The 19,895-nt window shown below is 40.4% G+C and overlaps 1 protein-coding gene across 6 annotated transcripts in view; it reads right to left on the bottom strand.

Moving 5' to 3' along the window:
• LOC129481027 (calcium uptake protein 1, mitochondrial) overlaps nt 1-19,895 on the bottom strand; it is a 272,554-nt gene that overhangs the window by 37,910 nt on the left and 214,749 nt on the right. For all 6 annotated transcript variants that reach the window (XM_055275815.2, XM_063637578.1, XM_055275811.2 and 3 more), the window contains one exon: nt 4,273-4,381. In XM_055275815.2, coding sequence (XP_055131790.1) covers nt 4,273-4,381 — 109 coding nt within the window. The remainder of the gene's footprint in view (nt 1-4,272; nt 4,382-19,895) is intronic.

Here is a 19,895-nt window from a genome sequence, read left to right as displayed (position 1 = left end):
ACCAAAATTGTGTGTGTGTGTTTTTTTTTTTTTGAGACAGAGTCTCGCTCTGTTGCCCAGGCTGGAGTGCAGTGGCGCGATCTCGGCTCACTGCAACCTCCACCTCATGAGTTCACGCCATTCTCCTGCCTCAGCCTCCCAAGTAGCTGGGACTACAGGCGCCCATCACCACACCCGGCTAATTTTTTGTATTTTTAGTAGAGACGGGCTTTCACTGTGTTAGCCAGGATGGTCTCGATCTCCTGACCTCGTGATCTGCCCACCTCAGCCTCCCAAAGTGCTGGGATTACAGGCGTGAACCACCACGCCTGGCAGTGTATGTGTTTTTTATTTTTTGGTTATGTGTTTTTTGTTTGTTTTTTTGGAGGCAGAGTCTTCCTCTGTCTCTCAAGCTGGAGTAGAGTGGTAAGATCTCAGCTCACTGTAACCTCTGCGTCCTGGGTTCTAGCAATTTTCCTGCCTCAGCCTCCCCAGTAGCTGGGATTACAGGTGCGTGCCACCTTGCCTGGCTAGTTTTTGTATTTTTAGTACAGATGGAGTTTCACCCTGTTGGCCAGGCTGGTCTCGAACTCCTGTCCTCAAGTGATCCACCCACCTTCCAAAGTGCTGGAATTACAGGCGTGAGCCACCACGCCCAGACTAAAGCAGTGTTTATAGAGAAATTTATAGCTTCACAAGCTTACCTTAGAAAAGGTAAGTAAGGTTCCATCTTAAGAAGCTTAGAAAAACAAAATAATATTTACTGAAAATAAGTGAAGGAATAAGTAACAAAGGTATGAGCAGAAATCAACTCAATAGGCAACAAACCATAGAGAAAAGTAACAAAGTCAAAAATTGGTTCTTTGAAAAGATTAACAAAATTGCTAAACCCCTAGGTAGACTGAGTAAGAAATATTTTTTTAAAAAAGAATGAGAAGTCATAATTTGCCAACAGTAGGAGTAAAAAGGAATTTCAGATTCTACAGACATCAAAGGGATAATAATGGAATATTATGAACAACTTCATGTCAATAAATTCAATAACGTAGATGACATGGGCAAATTATTCAAAAATATAACCTAAAATTCATATAAAATACAAACCTTACATATTTACTTAAAAAATTAAATTATCAAAACCTTTTCAGAAAGAAATTGGCAGGTCCAGATAGTTTCACTGATGAATTCTATCAAATACAGCTCAGAAAGAAACAACACTCATCTTACAGAAACTTCTTCTGAAAATAGAGAAGGAAAAACTCCCTCATTTTATTTATTTACTTATTTAATTATTATTTTTGAGATGGAGTCTTGCTCTGCTACCCAGTATGGAGTACAGTGGCACGATCTCAGCTCACTGCAACATCCATCTCCCGGGTTCAAGTGATTCTCCTGCCTCAGCCTCCCAAGTAGCTGGGACTACAGGCATGTCCCACCACGCCTGGCTACTTTTTGTTATTTTTAGTTACAGATGGGGTTTCACCATGTTGGCGAGGCTGGTCTTGAACTCCTGACCTCAGGTGATCTGCCCATCTCAGCTTCCTAAAGTGTTGGGATTACAGGCATGAGCCACCATGCCTGGCCTATTTAATTTAATTAATTAATTTATTTAGAGACAGAGTTTTGCTCTTGTCGCCCAGACTGGAGTGCAATGGCGTGATCTCGGCTCACTGCAACCTCCACCTCCCAGGTTCAAGTGATTCTCCTGCCTCAGCCTCCTGAGTAGCTGGGATTACAGACACCTACCACCATGCCCAGCTAATTTTTTGTATTTCTAGTAGAGACAGGGTTTCACCATGTTGGCCAGCCTGGTCTCGAACTCCTGACCGCAGGTGATCCACCTGCCTCAGCCTCCCAAAGTGCTGGGATAACAGGAGTGAGCCACCGTGCCCGGTCCCTAACTCATTTTATGAGGATAGAATACTCTGATATAAAACCTGAAAAGACATTACAAAAAAAAAATAAAATTACAGACCAATATCTCTTAATATTTAACAAAATGTTAGGAAATCAAGTCTAGTAATACATTAAAAAAGCTAATACATCATTACAAATTAGGTTTATTTCAGGATAAGAAACAGTCAATGTCATCTACCATATTAAAATAATAAAGCAGAAAAGCCATATGACCATTTCAATATATATAGAAAAAATATTGACATAATACAGGAGCCATTGATGACAAAAACCCTTTTCAAATAAGAGAAAATAATTTTCTTAATCTGACAACGAGCAACTATGAAAAATCTAATCTAATATCCAATTTAATGGTACAATATTGAATACTTTTCTCTAAAGTTCAGAAAGAAGCCAAGGATGTCCACTCTCACCACTTCTATCCAATATTGTATTGGTGGGGTAAGCAAGTGCAATAAAGCAGGAAAAAAAAAGCCATAAATTTTTTTTTTAAAAAGGAGATGAAACTATCTCTGTTTTAAGATGATAGGATTATTTACATAGAAAAACCTGAGGAATCTACAAAACAACTAGAAGAATAAGTGAATTTAGAAAAATTACAGAATATAAAATTAATATATAAAAATCAGTTATATTTTAATATTAGCAGCAAACAATTAGAAAATAAAATAAAACCAATTCCATTTATAATGGGATCGAAAACCATAAAATACTTAAGCATAAATTTTAAAAATATATGTGCAAGACCTGTATTAATAAAACTATAAGACCACTGCTGAGAGAAAATGAGACCTTAAAAAATGGGGAGATATATTATGCTCGTGAATTATAAGATGCTATATTACACTAAGGTGTTGATTCTTCCCAAATTGATCTACATACTCGATGTTACTGTAATCACAATTCCACTTCTTTTGGCGTAGAAAGTGACAAGCTGATTCTAAAATTTATGTGGAAATACAAACGACCTAGAATATCCAAAGTAATCTTGAAAAAGAAGACCAAGTTGGCAGCATTTACAATAGCTGACATTTCAGGACTTTCATATATGTTCATATACCCCTTATTAAAAAAAAAAAAAGAGAGATGGGGTCTCACTTTGTTGCCCAGCCTGGTCCCAAACTCCTGGGCTCAAGCAATCCTGCACAATCGTGGCTCACTGCAACCTCTGCCTCCCAGATTCAAGCAATTCTCCTGCCTCAGCTTTCCAAGTAGCTGGGACTACAGGCATACACCACCACGCTTGGCTTTTTTAGCAGAGATGGAGTTTCGCCATGTTGACCAGGCTGGTCTCGAACTCCTGACCTCAGGTGATCTACCTGCCTCGGCCTCCCAAAGTGTTGGGATTACAGGCATGAACCACCATGCCTGACTATATTCATACAATGGGTTACTACTCATCATAAAAAAGGATTAAACTACTGACACACAACAGAGATGGATCTCAAAAACATTGAGTGAAACCTTAGAAGGAGTGTACATTTATATAATTCCAATGTATGAAGTTCTAGAAAAAGCAAAATTAATCTATGGTGGAAAAATATACAGTACAAAGGTTGCCTCTTGGTGAGTGGGGGCAAAAACTGTGAAGGGGCCTGAAAGAACTTTAAATGAATCTTGAACTTTAGTTAATATTCATACTGAAGTAATTGGGAGTGAAGTATACTTACATCTGCAACTTACTTTGAACATGTCAAATAAGATTGATGATTACTTAGAGAGATGAAAATATGCATAGTCATACGATCAAGCAAATATAGCAAAATGTCAGTTGAGCTGAATATGTGGATGTTATTTAGATAATTATTTCAACTGTTCTGAATGTTTAAAAATTTTCATAATGAAATGTTGAGGGAAAAATTGTGCTTTCAATTCCTCCGTGCTCTCACGTTGCCTGTACAAACTGTAACTGAATTTCTATGAAGTAAGCCAAAGGAGCGGGGTGCTATTCTCAGAGTCATACTGTCTTAAAAAAAGTCTTAATATAAGAAATAAACTAAAGTATTCCTTCTCATCAAAGACGTAACTTAAGTTGTATAGTGACTTTAGCTTCACATTGTATATATAATGACTCTGGCTCAGATAGGGGAAGTTCTGCAGCTTCATGCCCTGTGCCTCAGCTTAGATGCTTATTTTCAAGGTTAGTCATTTAAAGATGGGCACCTGCCCAGACTACGGCCTTAGCACAAGAAAATATATTCACTGAACTTGGCATCTCAGGGTAAAATGCAAGGCTCATACAATGTCAACAAATCAAAACACATTTCAAGGATGCCAAGAAAAACTTACCTTTTACTGTTCAGGAGGGGCAGTCACTAAGAGATTACAGACCCAATGTTCATACCTTCAAAAAAAACACTTTTTGAGTTTCATTACCTTTATCAAGAGATGCTCCAGCCATATGGTAAAAACTCAATGCAGTGTCCACATCATTAATGTTCTTTAGGAAAGTAAAGAAGTTCTCTACCTCCTGAAATGTCAGACCCTGAAAGAGGAGAGAGAGCAAGGTAAGGCAGGACCTGTAACAAAAAGCAGCACGATATGCATAGGCAGTGATTCACGTCTGCAAATCAGAAATTCATGCTCATGTCTAGAACAGAAACTGAATACATTAGTCAAGGAATGTCAAATTCATAAATAGCAGGGGAACAAAACTCTTGAATTCTACCCTGAGAAAGGCAAACTGGCTAGTTGCTTCCCTCTCACATGTAAAATCTGAGAAAGCTGCTTACAGTGATGGCTGAATATCTTAATGAAAATATTTCTTTTTTTTTTTTTGAGACGGAGTTTTGCTCTGTCACCCAGGCTGGAGTGTAATGGCATGATCTTGGCTCACTGCAACCTCCGCCTCCTACGTTCAAGCAATTCTCCTGCCTCAGCCTCCCGAGTAGCTAGGATTACAGGTGTGCACCACCACGCCTGGTTAATTTTTGTATTTTTAGTAGAAACAGGGTTTCATCATGTTGGCCAGACTGGCCTCGAACTCCTGACCTCAAGTGATTCACCTGCCTCAGCCTCCCAACGTGCTGGGATTACAGGTCTGAGCCACTACACCTGGCCTAATGAAAATATTTCTAACTGTGCTCTCCAATTAGACACACTATCAATTATGACACTTCCTAATTGGGCTATAGCTACTTGACCTGTTATACATCTTAAGAAGTAAAATCAGAGTCAGGACTTCCAGTTTAATAGTCTGCTCACAGGCCAGCTGAGCTTTTTGAGGCTTAAGCGAATTAAAGAATCACCAAAGTCAGTGATATACAGGGGAAGGGTGTTGGTATTTAGCAAAACCCAAGTAATGGGGAAGCTCTTCGCCATCTCAATTTAAAAGCTACTCACAAAGTAATTTGCCACTTAACTTTAATCTAATGAAATTCTGTGAATGAAGATTTTTTTTTCAAAAGCTGTTTAAAGATTTGCTGATCTCTAATTCTACTTTCTATGATGCATCGAGAAAAAGTAGTTATAGAAATAGGGGCCACTGTGATTTCCTTTATAGGGGGGAAGATTTGTCCTATTTGCCTTTTCCCCGCTTCCCACACATCATGCTGTGATGGAAATGAATGCAGTTTCTAAGAAGGGAAAACACTGGGAAATGTCCTAGATATCCCAGACACTGATGTTAATACCTTTTAATGAAGCATCAGGTCCTTAAAGGGCTGCAGATGTAGACTGGCTTCCACTTAGTGCTGCTCCTCCTGCAATTTTCATTTTCCCAAACTACAGAGCCCAGGAACTCACATCAGGAAATCAGTAATAAGGAAATCCTAATACAATCTACAGTTCTTTCCCGGTACTCTCCAAACTGGGTCAATTGTATGTTTCTCGTCTTATCAAACTGAAAGCTAAAAGACTGTATGAGGCTGGGTGCAGTGACTCATGCCTGTAATCCCAGCACTTTGGGAGGCCAAGGCAGGAGGATCACTTGAGCTCAGTGACCAGCCTGGGCAACATGGCGAAACCTCATCTCCACAAAAAATATTTAAAAAGTTAGCCGAGTGTGGTAGCATGTGCCTGTAGTACCAGCTATTTGGGAGGCTGAGGTGGGAGGATCGCTTGAGCCTGGGAGGCAGAGGTTGCAGGGAGCTGAGATCATGCCACAGCACTCCAGCCTGGGTGACGGGGCTAGACGCTGTCTCAAAAACAAAACACAACAAAAAAGACTGTATGATCTTTTATAATTTTTTTTCCTTAGAATCATATAAATTAAAAAACTTTATTGTGGAATATGATGACTATATAGAAAGGTGCATAAAACATAAATGTACAACTTATCAAACTCTTGCAAAGTGAACACCCACAGAACCTTCATTTAGGTCAAGGAACAGACTATTATCAGCATCTCAGAAGCCTCCTCTCTCCCCACAACATGTCCCTTCCTAATCATAAACTTCAGCCCCTGACCAACCCCTACTGACAATAACCACTATTCTGACTTTTAGGGAATTCATTTCCTTTTTTAAAAAAAATAGCATTTTTATATGTAAATAGCATACTTACAAAAACTGTTGCTTAATTTTATTTGTTGTGGAACAGTAGAAATGGAATCATGCAGTAGGCATTCTGTTATATATGGCTTCTCTCTTTAAGATTTGTTCATGTTTTTGTGTGTATCTGTAGTTCATTCATTTTTATTGCTGTAAAGTATTTCATTGTGTGACTATACCACAATTTGTTTATCCATTCTATTTGGGCTGTTTCCAATTTTTGGCAATTATGAACAGTGGTGCATCTGTACTTAGCATTTATTCAAACATTTATAGAGTACTGGCCAGGCACGGTGGCTCATGCCTGTAATCCCCGCACTTTGGGTGGCTGAGGTGGGCAGATCACCTGAGGTCGAGAGTTCGAGACCAGCCTGACTAACACGGAGAAACCCCGTCTCTACTAAAAATACAAAAATATTAGCCAGGCATGGTGGCACATGCCTGCAATCCCAGCTACTTGGGAGGCTGAGGCAGGAGAATCGCTTGAGCCTGGGAGGCAGAGGTTGTGGTGAGCTGAGATCACGCCATTGCACTCCAGCCTGGGCAACAAGAGGGAAACTGTCTCAAAACAAAACAACCAAAAAACAAAAACATTTATAGAGTACCTACTATGTACCAAGTGTTGTAATTTTTGGTAGTGGACTGGAAGGCCTATATTATATGCTTTTTCCCTAATTTGAGGTCACTCTCTTGGCTTTGCCTTAGAGCACCCAGAGTTAGGTCTCATTATGGATGCCATAGTATGCTATTTAATGTAGGCACTAGCTAGAATCAAATTTAGAAGAGAATCCCATAGGATTAGAAGTACAGGTTGTACAATATCATTGCTTGTGGATGGACACACTAATAATCTTCCTTTCCCCACCATCAAAAGACACACAAAGGTGGAGGCCACCCAATAGTCTACTGATGGATGAATAGATAAGCAAAATGTGGCATATACACACGATGGAATATTGTTTAGCCTTTAAAAGGAAGAAGATTCTGACACAAGCTACAGGATGATGGGCCTTGAAGACATTATGCCAAGTGAAATAAACTAGCCACAAAAGGACAAAAGATAATACTATATGACTGCACTTAAATGAGGTACTGAGAGTAGTCAAAGATGGTGGTTGTCAGGAGCTGGGAGGAGAAGAATGAGGAACTATTATTTAATAGTAAGGAGTTCCGGTTTGGGAAGGTGAACGGGTTCTGGAAATAGATGTGTATTTTACCACACACAACACACACACACACACACACACACACACACACACACACAACATGCTAAAGCTCTTTTACTTTTCTTTTTTTTTTTTTTGAGACAGAGTCTCACTCTATCACCCAGGCTGGAGTGCAGTGGTGTGATCTCGGCTCACTGCAATCTCCACCTCCTGGGTTCACGCCATTCTCCTGCCTCAGCCTCCCGAGTAGCTGGGACTACAGGCACCCACCACCGCACCCAGCTAATTTTTTGTATTTTTTTTAGTAGAGACGGGGTTTCACCGTGTTAGCCAGGATGGTCTCGATCTCCTGACCTCGTGATCCACCCGCCTCGGCCTCCCAAAGTGCTGGGATTACAGTTACTTTTCTTATTAAGGTATAAAATCCTGTAGGAGTTAGAGAGGGGACTAAGTTATTGAAAGGGTATTTGAGGCTAAAAGGTTAACATAAAATTCCTAAAAACAGTTAGGGCATGGTAGAGGAAATGTGTCCCACTCTGATGATAAACAACCTCTAAATTTGTTAGTTTCTAACAAACACTCTGAAACATCAAATACTACAGTTCAAGACCAGAGTGCTTATGCTGAGAATTATCTGAGGACAGAGAGAGAGAGAACAATCTAAACTGAATGGCTATTCATTTGGTGATTTAGGAAAACAGTGGGCTGCAAATCACATTATATAACTATTAAATCTAAATATACATCACTATACTTTTATCATGAAGATATAATAAAAAAATTTATTGAGCACTTACTAATCACTTAGCATTATGCCAAGAACAGTGAGGGAAATTGCACTGGACACAGGCCTTGATTTTATGGAGCTTACTATTTAGATAGGCCTCCTTAAAGAGAAGATGATGTCAGTCACAAAATTCTTATTTTTTTGGTAACTACTATGGTAAAAATCTAGAGGGCTATTAGAAGAAAGCTAGAGTAAGATGATAACATGAGCTTTGTGGCTGGAAAGATGGAAAGAGAAAGGATATGCTTATTGCAAATTGAGTTGTTTGGACAAGAAGGCTACAGCTTATGAAACAATCTATTGGCAGGTGACTAGAACTGCAGACATAATAATCAAAAGGAACTGTCTCTTAGAGGAGTTACTGTGACTAATTGTTCAACAAACTGGTTATCTATCTACCTTTGGAAAGACAGATTTATATAAACCGGGCACTAGGTGACTATAAAAAGAAGATAAGATTAATAATAGTTTGTAGACAACAGCGATATTTCTTTAGGATGTAGAAAAATGAATTTAACATTAGAAAGTTGTTAAGCAAGTAAATAGAATTGTCTTTCAAAACTAAAAGCAGGGCCAGGTGTGGTGGCTCATGCCTGTAATCCCAGCACTTTGGGAGGTCGAGGTGGGTGGATCACCTGAGGTCAGGAGTTCGGGACCAGCCTGGCCAAACATGGTGAAACCCCGTCTCTATTAAAAATACAAAATTATCTGGGCATGGTGGCACACACCTGTAATTCCAGCTACTCAGGAGGCTGAGGCAGGGGAATTGCTTGAACCTGGGAGGCGAAGGTTGCAGTGAGCCAAGATCGCATCATTGCACTCCAGCCTGGGCGACAAGAGCAAAACTCTGTCTCCAGAAAAAAAAAAAAAAAAGCAGTGGATAAAACTTTTAGAAGAAAACACAGGAGAGGCTGAGCACAGTGCACAGTGGTTCACACCTGTAATCCCAGCACTTTGGGAGGCCAAGGCGGGCAGATCACTTGAGCCCAGAAGTTTGAGACCAGCCTGGCCAACACGGCAAAACCCTGTCTCTACTAAAAATACAAAAATTAGCCAGGCATGGTGGCATGTGCTTGTAATCCCAGCTACTCGGGAGGCTGAGGAATAAGAATTGCATGAACCCAGGAGGTGGAGGTTGTAGTGAGCCGAGATCGTGCCACTGCACTCCAGCCTGGACGACAGTGAAACTCCGTCTCAAAAAAAGACCAAAAACAAAAATAAAAACAAAACAAAAAAAACCACATAGGAGCAAATCTTCATGACCTTGACTAAGGCAAGAGTTCTTGGATGACACCCAAAGCACAATCCATAAAGGAAAAAAAACTGATTGGTTAGACTTCATCAAAATTTAAAAAATTTGTGCTTCAAAATAATGAGAAAATAGAAAAATCACAAGCTAGGAGAAAATGCTTGAAAATCATATATTTGGTAAAGGACTTGAATCCAGGTCGGGCGCAGCGGCTCATGCCTGTAATGCCAGCACTTTGGGACACCAAGGTGGGCGGATCACCTGAGGTTGGGTGTTTGACACCAGCCTGATCAATATGGTGAAAACCCGTCTCTACCAAAAGTACAAAAATTAGCCAGGCTGTGGTGGTGGGCACCTGTAATCCTAGCGACTCAGGAGGCTGAGGCAGGAGAACTGCTTGAACCTGGGAGGCAGAGGTTCAAGTGAGCTGAGATTGTGCCACTGCACTCCAGCCTGGGTGACAGAGGGAGACCCTGTCTCAAAAAATAAAAAAAAAAAGGACTTGTATCCAGAATTATATAAACAACTATTATAACTCAATATATGGGAAGACCAACAACCTGATTTAAAAAAAGATTTGAATAGACAGTTTACCAAACAAAACAAGTGAATGGCTAATAAGTACATGAAACAATGCTTAGTATCATTAGAAAATACAAATTAAAATCACAATGATATACCACTACACACCTATTGGAATGACTGTAATAAAGAAGACAGACAATAACAGGTGTTGATGAGGGTGTGGAGAAACTGGAACTCTCGTACATTCACATGGAGATGTGAAATGGTTCCGCCACTTTGGAAAACGGTGTAGCAGGTTCTCAAAAAATTAAATTTACCATACAACCCAGCTATTTCACTCCTAGGAATCTTCAACAAAAATGAAAACACAGGTCTGCAGGAGGACTTGTATCCAATGTTCACAGCAGCATTATTCCTAATAGCCCAAAACTGGAAACAATCTAAATGTGAATGGATAAATAAAATTTAGTATATCCAAGCAATAAAATACTACTCTTCTGCAATAGAAAATAATGAACTATTAATGTAAGCATCTACATAAACTTTAAAAATATTGTGCTAAGTAAAAGAAGCCAGACACAAAAGACTACCTTATTATATTATTGTATTTATATGAAATGTCCAGTAAGTGCAAGTCTATACAGACTGAAAGCCATTTTATAGTTGCCTGGGGGTAGGGTAGAAATGAGGATTGACTGAAAGCTAGCAGGAGGGATCTTTTTGGGGTGATGGAAATGTTCTAACACTGAATGGCAGTGATAATTGCATAACTGCAAATTTACTAAAATTCACTAAAATTACTAAAAATCATTGAATTGTACAGTTAAAATGGATAACTTATGATATATAAATTATACCTCAAAAAAGTTGTTAAAAAATACGAAGCAGTCAGAGTAGATGAGAAAAGGAAAATGTAGCTTCCTTTGGAGTCAGCTGTAAAGCAAGATACCTAATGCTGACAGGCCATGATGAGTGCAAACACACTGTAACGGATGATTCCCTCATCCTGCCTTTTAATCAGTCATAGCAAATCCATCTACCAGAAGCCAATCTAATTGCCCAAGTTCTGTCTATGGCCCACTGAAAAAAACAGTCTCCTTCCTTCCTTATATCCCATGCCTCTCACCATTCTTGTCATGTATCCTCTGCTCAATCTCCTACTTAGTTTTTTTTTTTTTTTTTTTTTTTTTGAGACAGAGTCTCGCTCTGTTGCCTAGGCTGGAGTGCAATGGAGCAAATCTTGGCTCACTGCAACCTTTGCCTCCCGGGCTCAAGCAATTCTCCTGCCTTAGCCTCCCAAGTAGCTGGGATTACAGGCACCTGTCACCATGGCCAGCTGATTTTTTGTATTTTTTGTAGAGATGTGCTTTCGCCATGTTGGCCAGGCTGGTCTTGAACTCCTGACCTCAGGTGATCCACCTACCTTGGCCTCCCAAAGTGCTGGGATTACAGGCGTAAGTCACTGCACCCAGCCTCTCCTGCTTAGTTTTAAAACAATTTCAATTAATATTTTTATACCAGGTACAAAGCAATTCTTTCTGAACCCTGTCCTACATGTGGTCCATGTTACCTATTTCTTGGGTAACTTTCAGAGGTATTACTATGCCTGTCTTGCTCTAATAAAGCATATTCCTATTGCAAACCCCAGACTTCTCTTCAACTGTTGCCTGGCAGCAGGGGAAATTATACCATTTCTGTTACTTATATTTCTACAGGTATCTAATCTTTCTGAAACATCACTTTCTTCATATCTTCATCCCTTCCGCTCACAATATGTCCATGATTTCCTACTGTCAATTGGGTAAACCCCCAAACTTCTTAGCCTGGGATTTACGGTCTTCCACCATCTGCTTCCATAACTTAACCTTTTTAGCTATCTTCCTAAGAATCTTAGGCTGGCATCTGGCAACACTGGTTTTGTTTGCCTAAAAACTTGTGCTTATTTAAGCCATGGAGAATAAGGAGTGGCAACAAACAGGATGATTAGTAGGAAGGCTATGGACTCTGGAATAAGAATAAAGCTTTGAACCCTGGTGCCGCCTTCCTAAGACAGTGTTGATCTCAGGTTAATAACTAAGGCTCAGAGGACTATTTTTCATCTGAAAAATTATAATTCTACCTAGTATCTACCAAGCAGGTAGACAGAAAAGACATGTAAAATGTCTAGTACACAGAAAGTACTCAGTAAGTGGTAGGTATGAGTCCTTAGTAATTTGGCAGGCTCATTACTACAGAACTAGTGATAATGAATTTATTCTACTAAGCTCTGAAGTAGGCTGTCTTCTCTGGAATGTGTAGGATCTTGAGGGATAGGGAATAGGGGAAAAGTTGATGTAAATGAAATTCATTGTGGGGAAAAAACGGGAAAATAATAGAGGGAAAACTCATAAAACTAAATCTCCTACAGTAATTCATAGCTTAGTACTCCTTTGGGGGAAGTACAGGTTTCAAAGCTAATTAGTAACAAAAAAAAAAAGAAGAGTTCTAGTCTTTTTAGTTTTATGGCCACATTTCACATGCTATACTACATAGTGACTGGTGGGCACCTAATATTTGGAGTTAGTGAGTTTTCAAGGGGTATGCTAGCAATTTCTAGAATCTGATATTCCACAGATGACTAATGTGGTTCAAATATCTGAGAATAAGTGAAAAAAGAGAGCTCACATATATTATCCACAGATGATATGAAAACTTAATCATCTAATAGTTTTATTAGAACTGTTTGATAAGTACTAACTGCTTAATGGCTAGTAGCAGAATTAATAAGCAATCATACACACAGAAGGCTGTTGGGGATAGGGCTATGACGGGAAACACTTAGCAAAAGCAAATGTCTTTATAAGCTTCTGCTTGTCAAAATCCTACTCCACGTTTAAGGCCAAGTTCAAATTGTACTTCCTCCAAGAAATCTTACTCGGTCTCTTCAGCTGGCTCTAATCTTCCTCCTTAGTGATTCAAAAAGATCTCATACCTTTAATAGAGTAATCAACACATTTATCATTACATTTGACAAGCATTTACCACCACCATACAGAGGACATGCAAAGATTAACAAGGCACTGCTCTCAAGAAGCTCAAAGCTAAGTGAGTTGCCTTGCTTTATATTTGCTTAAAATCTGTTTTGTTCCAGTAGGAATGCTAAGTTCTATGAAGCAGATACTGGTGTGCTCATTACTGCATTCCCAGTATTTAGAAGAGTGCCTGGCACATAGTGGGTGCTCAATAAATATTGAATATACATGTGAATATAGAATTATAGAGTTCTTTGCATACATATTTTTCTCTTACTAGATTATTACAGACTTAAGAAATATATATAGTTGTGCTGGGTGTGGTGGCTCACGCCTGTAATCCCAGCACTTTGGGAGGCCAAGGCGGGTGGATCACAAGGTCAGGAGATCGAGACCATCCTGGCTAACATGGTGAAACCCCGTCTCTACTGAAAATACAAAAAAATTAGCCGGGCGTGGCAGTGGGCACCTGTAGCCCCAGCTACTCGGGAGGCTGAGGCAGGAGAATGGCATGAACCCGGGAGGTGGAGCTTGCAGTGAGCCAAGATCAGGCCACTGCACTCCAGCCTGGGCAACAGAGCGAGACTCCATCTCAAAAAAATATATATATATATTTTTAAATATATATATATATAATTTAAACATATATATTATATATATAATATAATATATAATATATATTTTATATTATATATTATATATATTTTACATATAATATATATAATTATATATATATATAGTTGTAAGGATAAGGGATGGTCTTTTTCACAGCACCTGGCTTAGTGTCTTGCACACAGCAATGTCTGCCATTGAACTGAGTTATAATTTTCAATTTCATCCTTAAGAAGTTACTAGTTAGTAGCTTCTGCACTCATAAACATAGAGGATCACCACTGTGAATTATATTTATGAAGTCTCAGAAAACTCCTTGTTAAATAAAAGCATGGTGGTTGTTCAGAGCATCAATAGAGTAATTTTTGTCGAGCATGGCAGGTTCCCCAGTTCTTCAAACTATTACTTAGGGATAAAACAGCTAGAGACACTGATGGAGCATTGCATCCCTAGGGCAGTGGCTCACAAGTCTCACTGCACATTAGATTTACCTGAGGACCCTTTGTATTAGTCCGTTCTTATGCTGTTAATAAAGACATACCTGAGACTGGGTAATTTATAAAGGAAAGAGGTTTAATTGACTCACAGTTTTGCAGGGCTAGGGACACCTCAGGAAACTTATAGTCATGGTAGAAGGGGAAGCAAACATATCCTTCACATGGCAGCAGGAAGAAGAATGAGTGCCTGGTGAAGGGGGAAGCCTTTTATAAAACCATCAGATCTCATGAGAACTAACTTGTTGTCATGAGAACAGGATGGGGGAAACTGCCTCATGATTCAATTATCTCCACCTGTTCCCTCCCAGGACATATGGGGATTATGGCAACTACAATTCAACATGAGATCTGGGTGGGGACACAGCCAAACCATATTACCCTTTAAGAAACACTTCTGGAATTTCTCATGCAGAGGGTTAAGAAAACCCCAAAACACTGATGCCCGGACCCACCTACTGAGCCTCTGATTAATTGATTTGAAGAGAGCCCAAATAACCACATTCCTTAAAAATTCCTCAAGTGATCCTATTGTAGGGAAGCTCTGCTTTACAGGAAGAGTATGATTAGGAGAAACAGCACTTTCTTATGGAAAAGACAAGATCTGGAATAGGAAGCCTTGGATTTTAGACCAGACTCTGAATGGGTTATTAACTTCTCTGTCTCTATATTCTCAAAAGCACAGTCTAACAAGGCTGTTAGAAAGAAAGAGAAAAATGGCTGTGAAACATTGCATGATCATTAATTTATATACAAAAATTTAATACCACCACTAGGACCTTCAATCTCTTAGGTCTTGTTTGATATCTTGATATAGAACCTCACACAGAAACTGATTAATGTCAGCCAAATGAAAACTTACATTTTCATGTTAACAAATCCAAAGTGGAATAAAAGAAGCAACGAGAAAGCAGATGGTGATTCCCCTTTTATAGGAAATGGCCCTAGAGAGATGGACTCGTAACCTTAGGAGCAAAGGCCCTTCATTGACACTCACTTCAGTTAATTGCTATGTTCACAAACTATTTAATCAACATGAGAAGACAATCAATCTTAATCTCGTTGCTAACACAGGCTAGGAATTCTGGGCCAAAAGTAATTTAACACCGCAGATTTTCATCATCTGACAAAATTTGTCCTTTCATTTTAGAGCTCTTTTGCAAGGTCTTCAGATCCTAAATTAACTCCTGTCAATGCTCAAATACTCTATTCCTTCAAGGGAGATGCCTCCAATGCCCCTTATTGCTTTTAAGTATAAATTCATAATGAAATATGAATTCACCTATTATGATAGATAATTAAAGTCAAATCAATATCTGGACCAACCTTTAAAAATAAGCGTGGTCTAAATAAACGAGCATATCTGAATGTAAACACTATTCTTCCAGGATAGGGGCTAAAAAATCCACCTATACATTCGTAATCAGTTTTTTGAAATTATGATTTCCAACAGATATGAGCTAAGTATTGGGTAGTGCAGAAGTGCTCTATGGGAGATAAATGTTTTTTCTCTGTCACTTTCCATTAATGATGAGTTTTCCCCACAGCCAAGAGAACACCTGCTGTGGGAAAAGGCTGGACTGAGTTCAGAGAAGCTGACACTTCCTCTCAGAGCCAGCCTGCCTTCATTTTCAGCCCACAGCCTGGTTCAGAGGTCCTTTCAACTTTTCAATATCCAAGACAAGGAGGAAAAAGTCTGGCTGATAAGAATGGTTTTCCACCAAGTTGGGGCAATGCTATGCATGCAACATTTCTTGCACAAAGACTAACTAGGAAAACTGGAACAAGCACTAGCAATCCTCTATCTTATTTTCAATTATTGAATCTTTAAAGCTAGAAGGGCCCTTACAGCAAGCATCTTGGATAAGCCTCTCAATTCATGAGGCCAATAAGGTTAAGTGATTTGTCTAATGACTATGGAAACCTCTGAGGCAGAAGTTGATCTCAAGTTTTCCATCTTCATGCCTACCATGCCACACTACGTTGGTGATATGGTTTGGCTGTGTCCCCACCCAAATCTTGAATTGTAGCTCCCATAATGCCCATGTGTCGTGGAAGGGACCTGGTGGAAGGTAATTGAATCATGAGGGTAGGTCTTTCCTGTGCTGTTCTTGTGATAGTGAGTAAGTCTCACAAGATCTGATGGTTTTATAAAAAGGAGTTCCCCTGCACATGCTCTCTTTCTTGCCTGCCACAATGTAAGATATGTCTTTTCATTTTTTTTTTTGAGATGGAGTTTTGCTCTTGTTGCCCAGGCTGGAGTGCAATGGCGCAATCTCGGCTCACTACAACCTCCGCCTCCTGGGTTCAAGTGATTCTCCTGCCTCAGCCTCCTGAGTAGCTAGGATTACAGGCATGCACCACCACGCCAGGCTAACTTTTTGTATTTTTAGTAGAGAGGGGGTTTCTCCATGTTGGTCAGGCTGGTCTCCAACTCCTGACCTCAGGTGATTTGCCCGCCTAGGCCTCCCAAAGTGCTGGGATTACAGGCATGAGCCACTGCGCCCAGCCATAAGACATGTCTTTTCTTCTCCTTTGCCTTCCGCCATGATTGTGAGGCCTCCCCAGCCATGTGGAACTGTGAAATCAAACCTCTTTCCTTTATACGTTACCCAGTCTCAGTATGTCTTTATTAGCAGCATGAGAATGGACTAATATACTTGGAAATCTCTCATGGAACACTTTTAGTGCCAGGTTAGATTTTTGGTCATGGTCAGATGGTAGCCATTGTCCAGTGGGAAGAGTATTGGGCTGGGAATGAGAAGATCTGGGTTCTAGCCTTAGCACTGCTTTGTGTGTTTGTGTGTGTGTGTTCTCTTAGAGGCCTGGATTTGTTTTTTTTTTTTAAGACAAGGTCTCACTCTGTCACCCAGGCTGGAGTGCAGTAGTATGGTCATAGCTAACTGCAGCTTCAACCTCCCCATGCTCAGGTGATCCTCCCACCTCAGTCTCCTGAGTAGCTGGGACTACAGGCATGTGCCACCATGCCTGGCTAGTTTTTATATTTTCTGTGAAGACAAGGTTTCACCACTTTGCCCAAGCTGGTCTTGATCTTCTGGGCAGGAGAATCACTTGAACCCATGAGGCGGAGGTTGCGATGAGCTGAGATCGCGCCATTGCATTCCAGCCTGGGCAACAAGAGCGAAACTCCGTCTCAAATAATAATAATAATAATAAAAAGAAAAGAAAAATAAAAAGAAAAGACACGTCTTACATTGTGGCAAGTCTTAAACTTTGATTCTCCTGCCTCGGCCTCCCAAAATGCTGGGATTACAAGTATGTGCCACCATGCCCGATGAGGCCTGACCTTTTAACTGGTCTCTGCTTCCGTTTGTTCATCTCACTGACTCAGTCCTATCATCTTTTCTTTCTTTCTCTCTATCTTTTTTTTGAGATAGAGTTTCTTTCTTTCTCCCAGGCTGGAGTGAAGTGGTGCAATCTTGGTTCGCTGCAACCTCTGCCTCCCTCTGCACCCCCACTTCCCCGGGTTCAAGCGATTCCCCTGCCTCAGCCTCTTGAGTAGCTGGGATTATAAGCGCCCACCACCACGCCTGGCTAATTTTTGTATTTTTAGTAGAGACAGCGTTTTGCCATGTTGGCCAGGCTGGTCTTGAACTCCTGACCTCAGGCGATCTGCATGTCTTGACCTCCCAAAGTGTTAGGATTACAGGCGTGAGCCACCGTGCGCAGCCACCATCTTTTCTTTCCTTGTACCAGGGGCAGCTGGTGTTGAAAGGTACCAGAGAGCAGTGTTGCTTGTGTTCCACAAATCCATGGTCTCTAACCTCAAGGCTGCTCAAAAAACTCTAACTCATCTCCTAAATTCTAATAGCCTTATCATCAGTCTTTTTGTTTCTATGCTTGCTCTTCTCCAAACTATCTTCCATAAAACTATCTTCCATTAAAAAAAACAAAAAAAAACTATTTTCCAAAAAACATAAAACAGACAATGGAAAGTATTGTCTCTTCAAACGTAGATACAACCATGTCATTTCACTACTCACAACTCTTTAATGGCGTTCCATTGCACTGTGAGTAAACTCCAAACTCCCTCCATTCCTATGAAGTCTTGCATGTTCTGTTCCTCATATCTCTCTCTGAGCTCAGCTCAGGCCACTCTCCTTTTTGCTCAGAACCTTCTATACAAACTAGTCCCTTTTCAGTTCTTCACACATGCCAGGTTTGTTTTTCCTGCTTGTTATGGACTGACCCCACCCCCTACCCCATTCATATGTTGAAGCCCTCCCTAACCCCTACTGTGCCCAGTGTGGTTGTATTTGGAGATGGGGCCTTAGAGGAAATAACAAGGCTAAATGAGGTCACAAGGGTGGGGCCCTAATCTGCTATGATTAGTGTTCTTATAAGAAGAAACACAAAGAGATTTCTCCCTCTCTTCATGTACACACACTGAGGAAAGCCTGTGTGAGGACACATTGAAAAGGCAGCTACCTGCAAGGCAGGAGGAGAGCTCTTATCAGAAACCAAATCAGCTGGCACCTTCATCACAGGATTCCAGCCTCCAGGAATGTGAGAAAATAAATTTTTCTTGTTAAAGCCACCCAGTCTGTGGTATGTTGTTACAGTAGCCCCAGCAGGCTAATACACTGCCCCTTGGAATTTGCCTATGTGATTCCCCACTTTCCAGAGCTTCCTCTTCCACCTCTCTCCTTTCTCTGCTTCTGTACTTTTCATCGAATATGCCTTCCAACTAGACCACTCTAATGAAACAGCCCTCTCAAAGGTCACCCAATTATTGGCATTTCACCAAAACCAATGGATGTTACCACCTTTAGCTTACTGGATCCTCGCTGTTATATGTGACATGGTAGACCCCTCAGTTCTTGAACCCTCTATTTCCTTGGCTTTGATTTCACTACTCTCTTTAGGTATTCCTTTTTTTTTTTGAGATGGAGTCTCACTCTGTTGCCCAGGGTGGAGTGCAGTGGCATAATCTTGGCTCACTGCAACCTCTGCCTCCCGGTTTCAAGTGATTCTTGTGCCTCAGCCTCCGAGTAGCTAGGATTATAGGCATGCGCCACCATGTCCAGCTAATTTTTGTATTTTTAGTAGAGATGTGGTTTCACCATGTTGGCCAGGCTGGTCTTGAACTCCTGACCTCAAGTGATCCACCTGCCTCAGCCTCCCAAAGTGTTGGGATTACAGGTGTGGGCCACTGCACCCGGCTTCTTTAGGTATTCTCTAACCATTTCTTCTAGATTTGCTTCCTGAGCTGCTTAAATGTTTGTGTCCCATTGGATTCTGTCCTTGGCCCATAGTTCTTTTCTGTAAAATACCCTCGTTGGGTAATCTCATCTGTTCTTCTGGTTGTAATTCTAACATGTGTTGATGATTCCCAAATCTATCACAGACCTCTAAGGTAATGTGAATATGCAGCTGCTTGCTAACTATCTCTACTTGGATAGTCCACAGGCATCTTAAATTTAAGATGCCCATGACTGAATTCTTTATTTTCCCATCTAAACCAGTCTCTCCTTTAAAATTCTCAATCTCAGTTGGTGCCATCCTTTCCTGAACAAGAAACCTGGGGTGATTCTGGACGCTGTCCTCTTCCTCACCCATTGCTTATTTCTTTTCTCCCTTTGGACCTCAGGTACCAGAAATGAATTAGGTGTAATCATTGGTTCATGAAATACTCTCATTATTA

The sequence above is a fragment of the Symphalangus syndactylus genome, chromosome 4, assembly GCF_028878055.3.
Source record: "Symphalangus syndactylus isolate Jambi chromosome 4, NHGRI_mSymSyn1-v2.1_pri, whole genome shotgun sequence".
Classification (NCBI taxonomy): Eukaryota; Metazoa; Chordata; class Mammalia; order Primates; family Hylobatidae; genus Symphalangus; species Symphalangus syndactylus.
This window is presented reverse-complemented; position numbering and strand designations above follow the sequence as displayed.